Genomic DNA, 17,817 nt, shown 5'->3' with positions numbered 1-17,817 from the left:
GCGTTTAATGGCGATTGACAAAAACACAGAAAGAAAAAGAAAAAAGAAACGAGAAGAAAGACAAAAAAAAAAAAAAAAAGTGGGGGGGGAATATGGAAAAAGATACGAAGGGGGAAAAACGAATAACGGGATAAAACAACAAAAGAAGGAATTCCACACCGCAGTAGTAGTCATGTGTGAGTGCGTATTTTCTCCCCATTTTCAATGGATACCTTTTTTCATCAAAAGCGGCTTTTCCTCCTTGTATTTAGTCTGCCGTGGTGTGTTCTGCGATCGCAAGATAACTCTGCTACAAGGAAGAGGTGGGAGGAGGGTCTGGTGCGTCGGGAAACTCTGGCCTCGCTGCCGTCCTGCTTGATCCATGTCTACCCAATAACAAAGTGCATGCGTGTTCTTTTTGTTGTTGCTCTTGCTTTTTGAGGGGTTTGGAAAGAAGGGGTCTTACATATTTTTCCCCCCCTCACGGTGTTTTAGAGTTTACGACGCGACGGTGGCTAGGCGAAGGATAATAGGTACCCATCTCCCATCTATAGCTTCAGTAGAGTCAATAAAGAGAAGAAGGATTCCGGCATATATATATATATATATATATATACGTATTATTAACTAGCAAGAGGACATCAACTTAAGAATTTAACAAGTGGAAGTTCATCCGTAAAAATAAATAGAAGGCTCATTATCATCAACAAGAATTTGTTTTTCTTTTTGTCTTAGTTTTGTTTTGTTTGTTTGTTTTTTAATTTTTACAGTTTGGTGTATTTGATTGATACATTCTACGCCTCTACTCTGAGGTGTGGTTTTGTGGAGTGTACTTCCTGTGTACGCGAGTGAAGGAGAAGTGCATAGCGGGATTTATCATTGTAGCACAAAAGAAGGGATTAGAGCAAAGAAGGAAATAAAAGGAAGTAGCCCCCTCCCCCCAACAGAGAGAAAAGAAAAGAAAAGAAAAGCAGATTTTCAAAGTTCTTGTTACTAATTTGGCGGTTCATGATGGAATACATAGTAGGATCAGATGCATCCGATTGGGCACGTCTTGAGTTGAACAAACCGGGTCGTTCCAAATTGTACGATCTCCACTTGAATAAGAATGTTCACGGAGGGATTTGTGTGAAAAATTCTCAGCCACATGACCCCTTTTACTGCGGTTGGCGCCATTTCAACGAATTACCTCCTCAATGTGCGCGAAATTCTTCTACCTTGACCTCTTTCGGCGAAAACGAAGGTGTGCCATCCGATAACAAGCGTCAAATTGGGCCGCCGTCCTTGTGTGGGGAAGACAAATGCCCATTAGGAGAGAAAAACAACCTGGATTTTTTACAAAATCCGGAACTGTCATCGTTTTATGACAGCGTGCTTGATTTACTTCATGATCAGTCGTCTGAAATGCCCCGGCATGCAGCGACAACGGATCGCCCTGGGGATACTGCTACACATACTTCTGCGCTTTCTCAGACAGACACCAAATTGCCCACAACTCTCTGTGGGCTTTTTATCAGCGATAAAACGTGGATAAACGGATGCCCATCCAGTGATGAGTGGAAGACGCCCGCGCCCGTCATGAAGAATAATGCTGGTTGTAATTTGGCACCCCCGTTGGTGACACCTGTGGGGGAGCTTCCCGTCCCTTGGAACCCAGAAGACTCTCCTGAGCATTGGAAGAAGGTCCCCGCGCAGACACCTTCTCACCGCTTGATGGGTACGACGGAGGGTGAGGTGATATGTTCTTCCTTACCAAAGAGTGTCGTTCCATCCTGTCTGAAAGGAAATTTCATTAAGCAGCTCCTGGCACAGTTAACAACAGGCACAAATGAAGCTTTTGTAGTGACTTCTGAGAAAAAATTGACTTTGATGTCAAAAAAACCCGAAGTCAAGCCTATTCCGATTGATTTGGCTGCCATTGAGAGGCCAATAACCGATTTTTGTGACGTTCCACTGGCGAACAACGGAATGGTAAAAAGAAGCGAGTGTTCAAGTGGAACTCTTCTAAGTGTAACATCTCCTGGCGGCATAATGCCGTCGTGTTGCAAGCCGCCACCCGCTGTTGGCTGTTCACCAATTTCTTCTCCCCGAGAAGGAACGCTTGAGATGGGGAGTTGTGTGACCAATGGTGATAAGAATGGGCGCCTCATTGGTGTCGTACCTTGGCAAGGAAACAATATAGTGGATTCGCCGCGAACGACTTACAGCGGCGATTGCCATTCCGGTCATTCCTCCCATTCATATTGGCACACCCCTTTTGTATTTGCCTTGAATCGGAAAATTCTGGGTGACTTGCACCGCAACTCGCCTCAAAGTATTGATTCCAGGGATGTGATTGATGGTTTATCCTTCAGTGCACTAAAGTCAGTGGAAGAATGGCCTCCACGAACAAGGAACGATGTATTACATTTGTTAAAACGGTTTCAAGCGAGGGATCTTCTGCAACACCTTCGTGTCGTGAGCTTCTCGTGGAAAAGCCCCGAAGGCGTGCGTCGGTTGCTTGAGTCTTGGAGACGTAGAGGCATCTTCCCACCGGATTTCCAGTTTGGGGTTTACTACTGGTATACTATGAAATGGGGATGCGAGAGATTGTGTCTAGAGCACAATGGCTGTGGATCTTTGGCAGGACAAGGACGAGGTTGCGAATACGCATTGAGGGGGTTTCGACGTAAGTGTCGTTACCCTCATAGATGTCTGTTCTGTGGAGCGGAGGATCATGGTTGGACTGAAGAGAAGCGTTGCAAACGGTATTTAAGCCTTCAGAGAGAGATGAAGCGACTGGGCGTGACTGACGATGTCGCGTTAATTCTCCTGGAGGCATTTGGATGCGAGGAGTAGAATACGTTTTTTTTTTTTTTTAATTAGGAACGATATTTACGCCTGGTCTTCCGGTCACTGCTTCTTTATTAATGGAATTGCTATATATGGATAGAAGCATATATGCATTGGAGATAATAATAATAATAATAACAGTAAAAATGATAATGATAATAGTTTGTTTCCTAGTGCTTGACCCATGTGTGAAGCAAACCTTTATATAGCTCTGTAAGGATACATAAATATTTGTATATGCATACATTCATTTTTAAGAAACCACTTTTTTTTTTTCTTTTTTTTTTTTACTCTCTCTCTCTCTCTCTGTCAAAATAATAGTGAGGATATTAACATGTGCTATCGCCCAGACGTTGTTGTTGTTGTTGTTGTTGTTGTTTTTTCCAAATTCCTATTTCTTTTATTCAAGTTAGATGGACGTACGTTTTTGTTGTTGTTGTTTTTGTCTTCAACGAGCTTTTGTGACTTTTATTATTATTATTATTATTTTTATTTATGCAGAAAAGGATTTTTATTATTATTTATTTATTTATTTATTTATTTATTTTTTTTTTTTTTTTTTTTTTTTTTTTTTTTTTTTTGAGCAGACTATATATATATATATATAATTTATTTATGTATGTGTGTGTACTTTATTATGTGTGTGTGGACGCATGTATTCCGTGTTGTTGTTTGTGCTCCGTAGCAATGATATTAGTGAGTCTGTGAGTGAGTGAGTGAGTGAGTGAGTGAGAGGCAGGAACAAACGAAGCAAATGAAAAGGAAGGCCGATTTAAAATAAATAAATTAAATTAAATTATTGAGAGGAGATTTTTTCTTGGCTTGGAGAGCCACATAAACAGATACATATAGGGGTATATGATTTATGCGTGCAGAAATCTTTTTTTTTTTTTTCTTGTGTGTGTGTGTATGCTTGAAAAGGGTGGGATTCTTTTTTTTTTTTTTTTTGTTTTTGTTTTGCATACGGTTTGGGCGCTCATGCTTTGACTGTTGCTGGCTTTATTTGTTTTTGTTTTTTTGTTTTTTCTCTTTCTTGTGTGTGTGTGTGAATTTTTGATGTGCGGGAGGGATCCGCTCTTGTGATTCAATGGTCTTTGGTGATGTTGTCTTGTCATTATTTATTATTATTTTCTTTCACTTTCTTTCTCTGCACTTCCTTCAAGTGTTGTTTGTTTGTTGCATCCCACGCGCTGTTCCTCTCGGACAAGGCGATACACACGCAAGGCAGGAAAAAGGAACCAACATTGGGCGCCCGCACGTCCATTTACTGGTGATTGTGGTGGTGAGACTCGAAATACGGCTGAGCACACCACAAATGTCATCAACGGGGGTGAAGACCGCCACGGAATCCGTTGCAATGGAGCCCGAAGGCCTAGACGAACTCATTGAGGTGCTCCATACTAACTATCTAAAGTGCGTGAAGCCTGTGGAGGATATGTACAAGTACGACTTATTTCGCCCCAGCTGGTTTGAGGAGACAATTCTCAATCAAAAACCCTTTGTTACTTTCTTTGGTCCATGGTCTTCCGGCAAGAGTACATTTATCAATCATCTGCTGCAAGACAACTATCTTTGGACAGGACCACAACCGACGACCGCCGAGTTTACTGTTGTGCTCTACGGTGAGGAAGTAGGTCCCGTGAGTGGACATGTACTTGCTAGCGCCAAGAATCTTCCATTTAAAGGGTTAACAGAATTTGGGGAATCTTTTTTGGGGAAGTTTCAGGGGTATCGAGTTCCACACGAACTGTTAAAGCGTGTTACATTAATTGATACACCGGGTATTTTGGAGAGTGTGAAGGACATTCGAGAACGCCAGTTTGACTATGTGAAGGTAAGCCGTTGGTTTGCGGAGCGCAGTGATCTCATTTTTATACTGTTTGATCCGTCAAAATTGGATGCCGGGATTGAGCTTAAAATGATGTTTAAGCACGCATTCCGTGGAATGGAAGGGAAGGTGCGCATTGTTCTCAACAAGGCCGATAGCATCAACACTCAAGAGTTAATGCGCGTTTATGGTAGTATATTTTGGAACCTGTCAAACCTTATTAATTGTACCGAGCCACCGCGGGTGTACGTTGGGAGCTTTTGGGATCAACCGTACAAGAAAGGTGCCTTCACGCTGCTATTCACGGAGGAGAAAACCGATCTGTTGCACGAAATTGTGGATGTGGTGCCGCAGCAGGCACGTGACAAGAAAGTGGCTAGTCTCATACGTCGCGCGAAGGAGGTAATGGTGCATGCTCTTATCGTGGGTGGAATGCGCTCAGATCTGCCGCTTTTATTTGGGAAAGAGAAGGCAAAACGCAAGGCGATTGACAACCTGCAGAAGACCTACGAGATCATGGCGGCCAAATATAAAATGAACTGGAAGGACTTTCCTCCCGTTGAGGAATATCGCACCTTTTTGGAGAAGTTTGACCTGGAAAAATTTCCCGAAATTGAGAAGGCGGAAAAAGATGGCAAAATCGGTGCCCTGCAGAAGTGCATTGAGACAACTCTCCCCAGTATGCTGCGTCCCGTAAAGAGCACCACTGCTGCTGATCCACGGGATAAGGTACAACGGGAGAAACTGCAGCAAATGTACCTCAAATCCATCCGTTCACAGTACGAGGGAAAGGTCGGGAAACAAGGAAGCAGTGATGTGGTGCAGCCCTCCCATCGAGAGAGCGCCGTAACATCGTCTGGAGGAGAAGGGGGGAACGCGAGCGCCGCACCTCAACAAACAACGGGTCCCATGACGGTCACAAACAGTAGTTCAATGCCTGATCAGGCGCAGATGTTCATGGGGATGATGATGCAAATGATGCAACAACAACAACAACAACAACAACAACAGCAGCAGCAACAGCAACAACAACGACAGCAGGAACAACGTCATTTTGTTGTTGAGCCTGTGGACGAAGACAACGTGGATTGATGCAGAGCAAGAGAGGGGGAAGTGTAGAAAGGTGTGAAAAAAGAAATGCCTTTTGCCACCAGCTCCACATTGCCATCGTTAAAGAGAGATTTAGCGGAATTTTTTTGCAGGATACTAACGAAGCTCAGCTTACACGTTTACGAAGGGGTGGAGAGGGGGAGGAGGAAAGGTGGAGTGGATAAAAAGAATTTGTTTTTCTTCAGCCAAATAGTTTTTTAAGGAGAATGCTGGGGATCAATGGACAAGTATCTATGCAATTTTACCATCTATTATATGTAGCGTGGTATGTACGTATGTATTTCTGACAACTCTGCTGTTACTTCTGTATCTTTTTTTTTTTTTTCTACATGTTTTCAAAATCACTATACTTTCTTTACAAATAATTGGTTTGCTTGTTTGTTGATGTTTTATGTTTTGTTTTTTTCATTTTAGACAGTTTGTGGGTGTGCGTTTGTGTTTGTGGCTGTTGGCGGGGGCGGGCAAAGGCGTGATAAGTGGGCAGATAAATCCGGACTGTTTTTTCTCTTCACCGCTGCTGGACGCAAGAGAAAGAGAATGCCAAACCGTGCGTGGGAAGACCCTCTTGAGGCTTGTTACGACACGGAGCTGTTTGATGCCTTGCTTGGGACGGAGGAGAGCATCTCGGCCACAATTCGACAGGAGAAAGTATCCACTGTATTTTCAAATGTGTTCATGGTTGGAGGCTCGCTCTTTTCCCGTCGCCGTGCAGCGGCTATGGCACGCTCACACAGCACTCGCCTCCGTGGAGTATTTCTTTCGTGGATTGATTACGGTTCCATCTATTGCCCATTTACGCGGCAGTTTGTTTCACTGCGTTCAGCACACTGGTCCCACCTCGTTGCAGCTGGATTCGGCATCGACAGTCGCCTGCGACATGGTCGATGCGTCGTATTGGTGCGTCCAGAGAAACTGGAAAGGCTGGCGTACGACGTGCAAAAGTGTCAGACGGCACCACACCAACCGAAGGACAAAAAGTCATCACATCCACTGGCGCTATGGAGTCCTTTGCTTCAGGAGTCGCTGGGTGGACTCTTAAAAACGATTTCGGTTGGGGACACCAACGCTGTGGTCCAGCGGGTGCGTGAATTTCTTTCTGACGCAAATTGCGCCTGGACAAATCGACGAATTCCACTTTCTTTCTATGATCTTGATTTGGATAAGAGACGCATCCTTCGGTGGGCCCCTGGTAACGAGAAGGACCCAATGAATAGCGACCGTGGGGTCTCCACAGAGGAAGTCATGAAATTCGGTGAGAGTTATTTGCATCAATGCCTGCAATGGCGCGCGTCTGTTTTGCAAAAACGGAAAAAAATAACATTTTTAAATATGGAGACGATTGCACTAACGCCATTGGCACCTGTGACTTTTGCGATTTCACCTCAAAAAGGAAGGGCGGCGGCTCTCATTGATCAACACTCAACCGTAAATGTTGCCCCATTTGTGGTGCCCAACAGTCGAATGGCTTATCTTTCCCTCACATACAATCCAAAGATGCCTCTTCTTGAGGCGGCGGTGACAACAATCCTAGGAGCCCGTTTCTCCGAGGAAATTTTCTACTGCCCTTTGGAGCACTGCGTTGACTACAGCACGCTCATGGATGTGCAAGCCTACCGCTTGCAGTGGAGTTCATTCGGGACTGTTAAACTGGAGGAAAGCACTCCGTTGCTTCATCTTGGGATGCATATGGACCCATCGAAGAATCCACCACCACCCACCATCCCTCTTGTTGTTATTAGCAATGCGCATCTATTGTCAAAACGGGCGATCACGCGCCTATTGGAGCAGTGGACGCGCAATGGCCTGGCGTGGAATACAGAGAGCCGCCATTTAAGAGCAACGGGTCAAAGCAAGCGGGAAGTACTGCTTCGCACAGGTAATCTGATGCGAACGATAGACGCTGGTGCTCCCCTCTTTGGGAATGTTTATGCTTTGTTTGTTGGTTATTCTCCTTACTGCGATCAAACCCCCATTTTTGATGACAAACACGTTGTTGCAGAAATACAAGGAAAGAATGCTCGTGTAAGTGTTCTTGCCCCCGTACCTGGGGCCATGTTTTTTCTTGAGGAACCACTTGTTGAAGCATTAAGGCGTGTGGCGCGTCGTTTCCAGGAGTCCATGAATGCCACCGAACGGACAATTTTTATCGAGGAACTTTGCGATGCGATGAGTCGTATTATTGTCCCCGCTGTTGAGGAAGTGAAAGAACATGAAGTGACATGCAGTGATATCATCCACCGGCACGGAACCAGTGGCGTCAAGCTTTATGAGTTGGAGGAGGAAGATATGCTCTTTCTTTTTAAAGAGGCTTGTGAGGCATTTTTAACAGAACCTGCGGGAAAACGGGACGTCGGTCTTTTACCGTACGAGCAGCTTCTTTGTCGTTACCCGAAGTTTGCTGCAATGCGTGTGCGCCACAACCTTCTTTGCGAGTATCCATTAAAAATTGAGGGTACGGAAAGTCACAGTGAATTTCTTTTTACAGGGCCAAGCAAATCCATGGAAAGCGTGTGTAAAGAACGTCTTTTTCCAGTAAAGCAACACAGTACTGTCGTAGAGAGTCGTCGACGTGCTGTGGAACTTGCCGGTGTGGAACATGATGCTTGTAAACGAGCATACGTTCTAAATCGAACACTACGGTCCATATCGCATGCATTCACAGGCTGTTCCATTTTTCCTACTACTTCAACCTCCAATCATTTTCGGATGCACGCTTCTGATAAGAAGCACCAGTTGATAGTTGAGCAACGCTATGATCCTTTTTTTGAACCTCCTGTGTTGCTTGGCTGCTGGACACGTACTCTTCTCTTTTGTGCACCCATGGCCGCGGACATGTTGCCCCTGCGCTGTCTTCTCTACGGCGATTTGATTGCAGCTGAAGAGCAAAATAAGACGTTTGTGGTGGTCGATGTGGACGTGTTTCATGTTGATTACGTTTCCTATCCACCTGACCGTCGTTGTCGTCTCTTCGGCATCCGACTTCGGTATAATTCAAACCTTGACACAGATGAAGGCTGCGACGTGCGGGAAGCAGCGACAAGGGCACTACAGGATGCACTAGTGAAAAGTGCCGTGGAGGCGAGGCTATTTCCCATATGGACACATGATATTTCCTCTACGAAGCGGCACAACCCTAATGAAAAGAAATTATCACATGGATATACGACTGAAGGTGGGCGCAGCTTTTTGCCTCATTTTTACTTTGAGGAACTAGATGAATGCGTATCAGCTGCTATTCCTAACCTTGTCGAGAGACGCATATTCGCGTTGGCTATGGCTCAACGTGGACCCCTGCTTCTCACCATCGGGACTCCGGTCGTGGCGTTGCGAACTTTTTCGTCACATATAACGCGTGGGGCGTGGTGTCGTGTTGTGCGATTTGTACCAATCAAGGAGTTTTTGTCGCACGGATCTTTACAATTGCCAGTGCAGGTTGCTTCGTCCTGTGACTGTGCGGCAGACCTGTCCCTTGCGCGGCGTTACTTTCATCACCAACGAGGTAGCAACTCGGTGCCTGTGCTGCAGCCCATTTTGGACGGTGCCGAAAGGCTGACAGAGGCGATGGAAACGGTGGTGCTCCCTGCCGCCATGCTGGTGGGTGGCTACCACTCACTCCACTACTACGCCCTTCCCACGGTGCAGCTCCCACTCCTGGCGCCGTGCCAGTACGCCGCGGCGTCAACTCTTTTTCATCCACTTTTTGCACATGAAGACAGCTTGATGGAGTTTGTTTCAATGGAGAGTCGCGCAAAGGCGGTGGAGATGATGATGATGAGCCCATTGTCGTCGTTGTCACCACAACGCTCTGGAGGGTTTCTTTGTAACGACTTCTTTGAGGATGTCGAGCCCTCAACACAAAACACGAAGGATGAAATATGGCAGCAAGAAGAGAAAGAAGGAAAGGCCCGCAAATACCGCGCAATGCAGTCTGATGTGTTGTCGGCGCTGTCTCTTTTCCCTTTAAGTTAATTGTGGGATATTTTTTGTTGTTGTTGTTTTTGTTTGGCTACAAGAAGTATATATTTTTTATTGTTTGTTTGGGGTTGTGTGAGGGGTTTAAATACGTTTTGTTTTTATTTTATTTTATTTTTTTTTTTTTTCTTTTATTTTCTTCCGTGCGTGCAAACGTTGGAATTACGCCTGTTTTCCTTGACCTGGCGTACGTGTCGCCACCGTCATCATCACAGCCGGCTGCTTCTTGTCTTTTTTTTTTTTTTTTTTTTTTCGTGCGTGTGCCCTTTTTCTGTTCTATTCAGATGCCTGTTGTTTGGCGCCTGTTCTCTGCGTGACTGGGGCGAATGAAAGTCCCCTACACCGGCACAAAATCGCCCCTTTTTTCTTTTCTTTTCTTTTCTTTTCTTTTCTTTTTTCCCCGGCAGTTGTGTGGAAGAGGCGACGGTGAGAGTGCAGGGCGAAACGCAGAACTTTTTCGCTCTTTCTTTGTGTGTTTGATCGACTCCTCTCAGCGCCAGTGTGCGGTCAAAGGGCGGCGAACGAGAGACGCCAAAAAAAAAAAAAAAAAAAAAAAAAAGGTGGGAATCCAAAGGAAAAAGACAAAGAAGAACAAAAAATACATATTTTTATATTTATATATAAGAAGGAAGTAAACGACAACAACAAAAAAAAAAAAAAAAGAAAGAAAGGCAGTGAACAGAGAGAAAGATATTTCTACATATATATATACACTTACACTACAATTGCCCCTCCCCCCCACAGACATAAAAAAAGAAGACAAGAGAAGGAAGGAAGAGGTAAAAAAAGAAAAAAGAAAATTGGGAAATAATGAGCGGTGTAAGAGGAGGTTGGGTACCGGCCAGCAGCGATGTGGAGGGCCTGCAACAATCGGATGCACGGTTGATGGTCCCACCGGTTGCTTACCGCACGGCGTACGAATCCATCGGTGAACTGCAAAATAGCCTACAAGGTTACGATCAGCAAGTGGCAAAGGTCATTCAGCACATCAACACGCTTGCCAGCGTCGTGGACTCGCTGCAACAGCATTATGATTCTGTGGTAGAGGAGAAGGAATATATAATCCGATCCCTGGATGTGGCAGAGGGACGCATGCAAGATGTTCAGCGTATTGTCCAGCGATATGCCGCTGTGACGGATCCTGTAGTGGCTTCTGACGGCTTCACGTATGAACGGGATGTGATCACAAATTACTTCAACGAGTGCCAAGCCCAGAAGAACATCCCCATGTCGCAGCAGACACATACAGAGCTGACGATGATGTTATTTCCAAATCGCTCCTTTAAGCGCTTCCTTGAACAGCTGATGGAGACCAAACCAGCTGAAATGCGTGCAGAAGCCAGCAGCAGCAGCCATGGAAACCACGGCGGAAATGCAAACGCGTCTAGCCGGTCGGCGGGTAACGCTCAAAACACTCACAAGGCCGATGTGAGCAATAAGAGCGGAAATACAGGAGCAAATGGCGAGCGTCTGCATCCATGTGTGCGTGTTTATGGTTACTGTAACTATAAGGACGCCTGTGCCTACGCGCTTTACCCGTACGATGCATGCCTCTCGCATTTGAAGGGGAAATGTCGCTTTCGTTCCCAGTGCCATGAACGCCATGTCGATTTCCATGGCCCACGGAACCACGGACCTGCCAACGGTGGGTAGAGACGGGGGAGCGCTGCCTTCACTATCCGCATTAACCGCATCGAAAATTCTGCACGCATCAGCGAAAAAAAAAGACGCTTGTGTGTACGTGTGCTTGCCTCTCTGCGGAAAGGTGGGTGGAAGGGGCATCAAAATGAAAATAAACAAAAAGAAGGAAAAATAATGGTAAAAGAGAATGAATGGAAAAAAAAAAAAAAAAAAAAAAAGAGAGAGAGATATTGGTATAAACAACAACAACAAGAACAAAAAAAAGAAATTGATTTAAAAAAAGGATAACCGAAAGGGGAACGGATTTGAGGAGCAACATCAACCAAAGGAAAGGAAGGCAACCCAAATGCAATGTAAAGACATGCATACGTACACACAAAACGGGGAGGAAATGAAGGCAAGAGAAAATATGTTTATATATGTGTTTATGAATGACAGCTGGCGTGTGTGTTGAAATTCCAAACGGCTGAGAGGCGATGGAAGGTCCTCCTCCCTTTTCTCCTTTTCCACACTTCCATATCTTTACTTTTCACTGTTCATCTCCTCCCTCCATCGGTTTACCTCCCACCCTTTTTTTTGACCTTCTGTGCGCGGTCTCACTGCATGCACGCAGTACGCCTCCGAACATTGCAAAAAAAGGGGGTGGGTGAAAAAAAAAAAAAAAAGGAAAAAAAAGGAAAAGAAAACGAATTAGACAACAAAGAATTTTATTTTGGTTTTTTTTTTTTTTTTTTTTTCTTTTTTTTTTTCTTTAAGTGCGCTGCAGCAAAAACAAACAAAAAAAAAGAGGGCGAATTAAATAAAAATGGGAGAATTTGGGCCATTCTTAACAACCGGAGGAAACCCAAAGGAACAAAAAACAAAAAAAAAAGGAAAAAAGAGTAAAAAAAGAAGGTGAATGGGATTAACAATTATCAGCTGTGGTGACAGTAAACGACAACGATATAGAAAACAGGGGTGGATTACCGCGATGAGGGCGGAGGTTAAAGAGGAAACGCGGCGAGGGTGGAGACAGCCGTATGTGCGCATTTATTCTGCTGTGTACCATCGTATCGTCTAAGATACGGTGGGGGCTGTAGAAAAGGGCCGTGATGTGATATCATGGGGTCATTTGGTGGCTTTTTTTTTTTTTTTTCCTTTTTTCCCCTCGATCCCAATTGCAGTTTTCCTCCCTGTTCATCTGTTTTTTTGTCCTTGCTTTTTCTTTTGTTTTTTCTGTTTGAGGTTACAAATTAAGTGGTTTTATTCCCCAGTTGTTTCTTTGTCTCCATTACAAATTTCCGTGAATGCCTACGCGCACGAGAGTCGCATAACGCGGAAACAGGATGTCTAATAAGGAGCCAATCAAGCCACAGAGGGAGGGGGGAGACAAAAGGGTCTGGCGGTCGGTTTTTGTGTGGAATTTGTTTCTCTAAAACTTGGGAAAAGAGAAACGGAGATTGACGGGGAAGACCGATGGATTGTTTTTTTTTTCTTCTTTTTTTATTATCTTCATTTGTTTTGTTGCAGCTGCTAATTTTTTTTTTTTTTTCTTTTACGAGCGTTTTTTCTTTTCTTTTCCCTTTTTTTTTTTTTTTTTTTTTTTGTGTGTGTGTGTTGTGTGTTGGCGCCGCGTTGGGCTTCACCGGGCACTCGGGAGTTCTCCTTTTCTTTCGCCACGGAGACGGCGGAGAAATTTCTTTGGGAATGTGAGGATCTTTTTTTGTTTTTTTTTGTTGTGGGGCCCCTTCTGTGCTTTTTTTCCCTCCTCCCCACCCCGCCCGGTCTGTGCGGTGGCGATGACGTGTTTTCTCGTATCTCTCGTTTCCCCGCCTTTTTTTTTTTTTTTTTTTTTTTTGCGTGCTTCTCGACGTGCCTTGGCGTTTTTCACCGCTTTGTGCCGGCCGCCGACGGCGAAGAAGACGGAATTCCCCCCGCCCAGTCACTCTCTCGGATTGTCCGCCCTGACGGGTTCGGTCTTCCGCGCGCGGTGGGCGACTGTCGGGGACACGGACGTGCATGTACCGATGGGCCGTGCACCTCCGTGGGGATGAATGACTCTGGACGGGCGATGTGAGGGGAGGGGGGAGGCAAAAAGAAAAAGAGCAAAAAAACGAACGAGGAAGCGAGTACGAGGCGTACGCGAGGATTCATCCACTAGCGGCAATAAAAATAAATAAATAAGTCAGAGAAGTGGGGGAAATTTTGTTGACGATAACGTCAAATAAGGCGCTGGTGAGGAAAAAAAACGAAGTGAAAAATGGATGGGAAACCAGTTATGATTTACAACCGACGCTGGCGTGAGAAAAGGGGGAGGCATTTTTCTTGTTGTTGTTGTTTTGTTTTTTGCGCCGAAGAAGACGGCGGGATGGAGGGGGCAGAGAGCCACAACGGAAAATCCCTTTGCCCCAACAAGGAGATGGGAAGTGGGTCGGAACGGTACGAGAAAGAAGGAGCTCAAGTCACGCAGAAATCATAAAAAATTCTCCTATTCTTTTCCTTTGTTGTTGTGTTCGTGTGTGTGTGTGTCTGTGTTTCTCTTCTATTTGGGTGGTGAACGCGATGTCAATATCGATTTTCTCTCCGAACGAAAGGGAACAAATGCAGCCGCAATGGCATCCTTGCTGGCCGCGGCGTGTAACGGAGTGGGACTATGGGGTGTGTGAAGAGGACCGAAAAGGAAAAAAGGAAGCCGGTGGTTTTGGCGGGGGAACTGGAGGTGGGAAGGATGGAAATGAAAGAAAACTACTTTTTTGCAGAAGGGGGGGGTGGCGGAGCGGAATCCCCCCATCCCTTCCTATGCTCGCTCTCATACACGCACGTACAAAAGTTGCTTCATGAACTCATTGTTTTTCGTTACCCTTTTTTTTTTTTCTTTTACGTCTCTCTCTCTCTTTCCGTGTGTGTGTGCGTTCTCCTTGTATTTCCTTTTATTTCCTTCCCACTCTGCTGGTTGGCCCTGTCACCTTTTTTTTTTTTGTGTGTGTGTGTGTCTGTGTCTTTACCCGTTCGTCATTATGAATGGGTGCTCAACTTTTCTACATCTTGTGACAAATTTTATCTTTTCTTCTTGCTGCCTTTTTTTTTTTTTTTTTTTTTTTTTTTTGGTACCATCATACACACACACACAAACACACACACCGAAGTATATTTACGGTAATATCATTAAAAAGGATTCCCAGAAGCAAGTAAAAGGAATGCAGGCCAATACAGGAAGTGTTCCGGAGCACGCCCCTCCAATTTGGGGAGTAATGAAGGAATTGCAGGAAGGCTTTAACGGCCATCAATGCTCTTTGCCCTATCTTCTTAACATTGCGCAGAACCTTCAACGCACTCTTGAGGAGACACGCCATCTTTACAACAACGCAATCAAGCAACGCGATGAGGTTCGCGCAAAACTTATTGCGGTGCAGAATAGTCTGGCGGCTGTGGAGCGAGTTGTCAGTCAGTATGCCTCTGTCAAGGATCCCGTGGTTGCCTCGGATGGCTTTACATACGAGAATGTTTCAATCCGAGAATACTTGCGGGAGTGTGCTAGCACCAACACCAAAGCGTATTCGCAACTTACAAAGGAGGAGCTGCTAGATGTGGTGGTCCCCAATCAAACACTGCGCCGTCTTGTTCACATGTTGCAGTCGGTTCGAACCACCGAGGTACCTCCCATAACGCAGCGTCGTCCCATTCCCCCCTACACGCCTCAGCAGGGTGATGCGAACTGGAAAGGCAACAACATGGCCAACAGTGGTCCCAACAACGGCAACGGCCTGAACTGGGCGGATGAAGAAGCCAACCCAGGATCAACGCCTATCCGTGTGGCGGAGTTGGAGGCGACTCTTGCGAAGGCAGCTAATGCTGGCAGTCTCAATGCTTCCCAAAGCAGCAATGTTCTTCCCCCCACCGTCCCTACCAATAACAGCAGCAGCAACAATAACAACAACAATACCAGTAACAACAACAACAACAACAACAACAACAGCACGCTGGGACGACGGTGGGAAACACGGCAGCAGCAAGCTGCGGGGCACGGCAACAAGAATTCCAATAAAAAGCACCCTTGCCTACGTGTATACGGTCATTGCAACTTCCTTGAGGATTGTACCTTTGCGAACTACCCATATGAGGCGTGCCTAAACTACATCAAGGGCAAGTGCCGTTTTGGTCAGCACTGCAAGGAGCTGCATGTGACCTCCACGCATTCTCGCTATCCAGGACAGCGCAAAGGCAGCAACAACAATCAACAAGCTAACAGTGGCGCCACGCCTGCCCAGGCGGAGGAAAAGGAAATCAATGTGAAAGAGAAGCGAGCCACGAAGGATAAGGACAGCAGCAAAAATAGCAGCACAAAGGGGGAAACAAACAGCAAGGAAGGCGTTGAAGAACGGCAGGAAGCAAAGCCAACTCCAACAATGGCACCGAAGTCGGAGGCCGACGCACGGCCGGCGGAAGCGCCCGTTCTGGTCGAAGAGAAGGCCTCATGAAACACAGCAGGGTGAGACCGAAAGTTGAACGCACCTACCACTCCCTTCATCGTGCCACAAAATAAAAATAAATTAAAAATCAAAAAAAGAAAAGGAAAAAGAAGTTAAAAGGATTAAAAAAGAAAAGAAAAAAGAAAAAAGCTGAAATGAATGCTCCAACGACGAGGAGGAAAAACGAAAGGCGTGCAAAGAAGAGAAAAAAAAAAAAAAAGAAAGAAAAAAAAACGAGATGGAAAAGCAGCGGCAAAAAAAAAAAAAGCCGGTTATCAAGAAAAAAGAAAAGCAAAAAAAAAAGAAGACGAAAGGGAGGAGAGGGGGGAGAGAAAATGAAGAGAAAAAAGGGCAGGAGGAATTTAAAAAGTCTTACGATACGTGTGTGTTTATATTTGTATGTATGTGTACGTTTGGTGAAGAGAGCAATTTTTTTTTCCGCATGCCCTTTTTTTTTTTTTTATATATTTCTTTCTCCTTGTGGTGTGTATCTTTTTTTTTGTTTGTTTGTTTGTTTTGTTTTGTGTGTGTGTTTTTTTGTTTTTTGTTTTTGTTTTTATCATTTGCTCTCTTCCTGCACATTTAGGTTTGTCGGTGCGCGTGTGTGCCTCGCGGGAACTGTGCCTTGTGTGCCCCACACAAAGGACGACTGGTGGAGGTGATGGGGGGGAAATATATTGAGAGAAAACGAAACATATATATGATTGTTGTTAATGATACGATGAGAAGAGAGGGAGAGAGAAAGAAGGGAGCAGCTTGCATTGTGCTGTGGCAAGGGCAATGGTGCAGGCATTCAACACCCTCCCAACCTTCCTCTTGTGTTCCTTTTTTTTTTTTTTTTTTTTTTGTCTTCCTCCACTTGCGCGTTCTTTGCCTTTTTTGCTACGACAAATGAAGGACGAGAGTCCAGACGAGGAAAAAAAAAAAAAAAGCCACGGGTATGGTCTTTTTTTTTTTTTTTACTGTTTCATCTGCTTTTCCCCTTTGCTCCATTGGTTTCGTTTTGAGGGAAGGGGAAAAACGAGGGGCTCTGAAGTGGTCACGCCGTCAGTGAAAGAGTTATGGTTTGCATTTGTATTTGGGAGGGGGGTGGGCGGACAGAAGTGAGAGGGGGTGAAACATCAGTGCGATACGATGTACGCGGAGGGGGGCGCAGAAGCGAGAAGAAAAAGAGAGAGAGTTCAAAGACCATAGCGAGGAAAAGAATACAAACACACACACACAAATAAATATAAATATAAATATATATTATATTAATTGGGCAGAAGCCGCCTGCTGATGTTGTTACAAAATTGGGCGAGTGATAGGGCTGCTTTTGTCCCCTATACGTCTGTGAGGGGGTATTTATCCCTCTTGCTCGCTGCGACTGGTTATAAATGTATGTATATGTACTTATTTTTTCATTGTTGTTTGTTTGTTGTTGCCGTTTTTCTGATTTTTTGTTTTTCTTTTTACGTGTTTGTTTTTTTGTGTCTTTTCTCTTCATCCATTTGTTGGGCTTCTGCTGGTTTAGTTCTTCTGCAACCTCTGGCAGTGGTGGTGATGGTGGCGGTGGTATCGGAGGCTGCGTGCGTGGGCGGGAGATAGAGAGTGAGAGAAGGTGCAGTGATCTCAGCTGCAGCCACCATCACCACCGCCACGGGCGCGTAATAAACGCGTCGTAAACCCACTGAAGTCAGGCTTCGCAATAATTAAAAAAAAAAAAAAGGGGGGGGGTCAAAGAAGAAGAAATGACGGCCGAGTTACGGGCGAAGAAAAAAAGAGTGCGTGTTCACCGCGAGGAGGTGGTGGGAGGTGTGTGGGGGACGACCAGTCAAAGTATCGCCCCCATCATCTCTCTTTGTTTCTTGTTTTTTTGAATTTTCTCATGGTTGCTACGGCTCCTGAGTTATCCGCCACCCACCGTGAATTCTTTTTTTTCTTTTCCTTCACTGCACCCTCTTCCTCCTTGCCTTGGTTGTGGGAAGGAGGGCTGTTTCTCTCAGGGTGTCCTCAGGAATTGCCGCA

At 45.2% G+C, this 17,817-nt stretch overlaps 5 protein-coding genes across 5 annotated transcripts, besides 41 other annotated features; all 5 read left to right on the top strand.

The window, feature by feature from the left end:
• Positions 1 to 17,817: part of a sequence feature (heterozygous, Esmeraldo-like haplotype) that runs on past both edges of the window.
• Positions 20 to 79: a sequence feature (T-rich).
• Positions 571 to 600: a microsatellite.
• Positions 693 to 737: a sequence feature (A-rich).
• Positions 929 to 950: a microsatellite.
• Positions 988 to 2,817, top strand: Tc00.1047053506211.107 (hypothetical protein, conserved; the record flags this gene model as incomplete). The annotated part of the gene is made up of 1 exon (XM_814375.1): positions 988 to 2,817. One exon carries the CDS (start codon positions 988 to 990, stop codon positions 2,815 to 2,817), a length of 1,830 nt encoding a protein of 609 aa, XP_819468.1.
• Positions 2,931 to 2,972: a microsatellite.
• Positions 3,077 to 3,100: a microsatellite.
• Positions 3,164 to 3,190: a microsatellite.
• Positions 3,280 to 3,305: a microsatellite.
• Positions 3,320 to 3,392: a microsatellite.
• Positions 3,401 to 3,470: a microsatellite.
• Positions 3,507 to 3,544: a microsatellite.
• Positions 3,582 to 3,612: a sequence feature (AT_rich).
• Positions 3,740 to 3,770: a microsatellite.
• On the top strand, positions 3,899 to 5,731 carry Tc00.1047053506211.100 (sarcoplasmic reticulum glycoprotein, putative; the record flags this gene model as incomplete). Its single annotated transcript, XM_814360.1, has 1 exon — positions 3,899 to 5,731. The coding sequence occupies one exon, from the start codon at positions 3,899 to 3,901 to the stop codon at positions 5,729 to 5,731; it is 1,833 nt and encodes a 610-aa protein (XP_819453.1).
• Positions 5,621 to 5,687: a microsatellite.
• Positions 6,287 to 9,718, top strand: Tc00.1047053506211.80 (hypothetical protein, conserved; the record flags this gene model as incomplete). Its single annotated transcript, XM_814359.1, has 1 exon — positions 6,287 to 9,718. One exon carries the CDS (start codon positions 6,287 to 6,289, stop codon positions 9,716 to 9,718), a length of 3,432 nt encoding a protein of 1,143 aa, XP_819452.1.
• Positions 9,821 to 9,859: a microsatellite.
• Positions 9,953 to 9,974: a microsatellite.
• Positions 10,084 to 10,117: a microsatellite.
• Positions 10,255 to 10,280: a microsatellite.
• Positions 10,315 to 10,343: a sequence feature (AT_rich).
• Positions 10,344 to 10,412: a sequence feature (CT-rich).
• Positions 10,471 to 10,521: a sequence feature (T-rich).
• On the top strand, positions 10,532 to 11,374 carry Tc00.1047053506211.70 (RNA-binding protein, putative; the record flags this gene model as incomplete). Its single annotated transcript, XM_814358.1, has 1 exon — positions 10,532 to 11,374. One exon carries the CDS (start codon positions 10,532 to 10,534, stop codon positions 11,372 to 11,374), a length of 843 nt encoding a protein of 280 aa, XP_819451.1.
• Positions 11,558 to 11,580: a microsatellite.
• Positions 12,012 to 12,048: a microsatellite.
• Positions 12,079 to 12,115: a microsatellite.
• Positions 12,217 to 12,255: a sequence feature (T-rich).
• Positions 12,481 to 12,583: a sequence feature (A-rich).
• Positions 12,879 to 12,947: a microsatellite.
• Positions 13,176 to 13,199: a microsatellite.
• Positions 14,179 to 15,819, top strand: Tc00.1047053506211.60 (RNA-binding protein, putative; the record flags this gene model as incomplete). The annotated part of the gene is made up of 1 exon (XM_814357.1): positions 14,179 to 15,819. One exon carries the CDS (start codon positions 14,179 to 14,181, stop codon positions 15,817 to 15,819), a length of 1,641 nt encoding a protein of 546 aa, XP_819450.1.
• Positions 14,420 to 14,447: a microsatellite.
• Positions 14,456 to 14,482: a microsatellite.
• Positions 15,249 to 15,319: a microsatellite.
• Positions 15,878 to 15,959: a sequence feature (T-rich).
• Positions 16,007 to 16,044: a microsatellite.
• Positions 16,088 to 16,170: a sequence feature (CT-rich).
• Positions 16,259 to 16,280: a sequence feature (AT_rich).
• Positions 16,305 to 16,360: a microsatellite.
• Positions 16,636 to 16,657: a microsatellite.
• Positions 17,034 to 17,069: a sequence feature (AT_rich).
• Positions 17,188 to 17,305: a microsatellite.
• Positions 17,497 to 17,517: a sequence feature (AT_rich).

This window comes from Trypanosoma cruzi, genomic scaffold (genome assembly GCF_000209065.1).
Source record: "Trypanosoma cruzi strain CL Brener 1047053516331 genomic scaffold, whole genome shotgun sequence".
Lineage (NCBI taxonomy): Eukaryota > Euglenozoa > Kinetoplastea > Trypanosomatida > Trypanosomatidae > Trypanosoma > Trypanosoma cruzi.
This window is presented reverse-complemented; position numbering and strand designations above follow the sequence as displayed.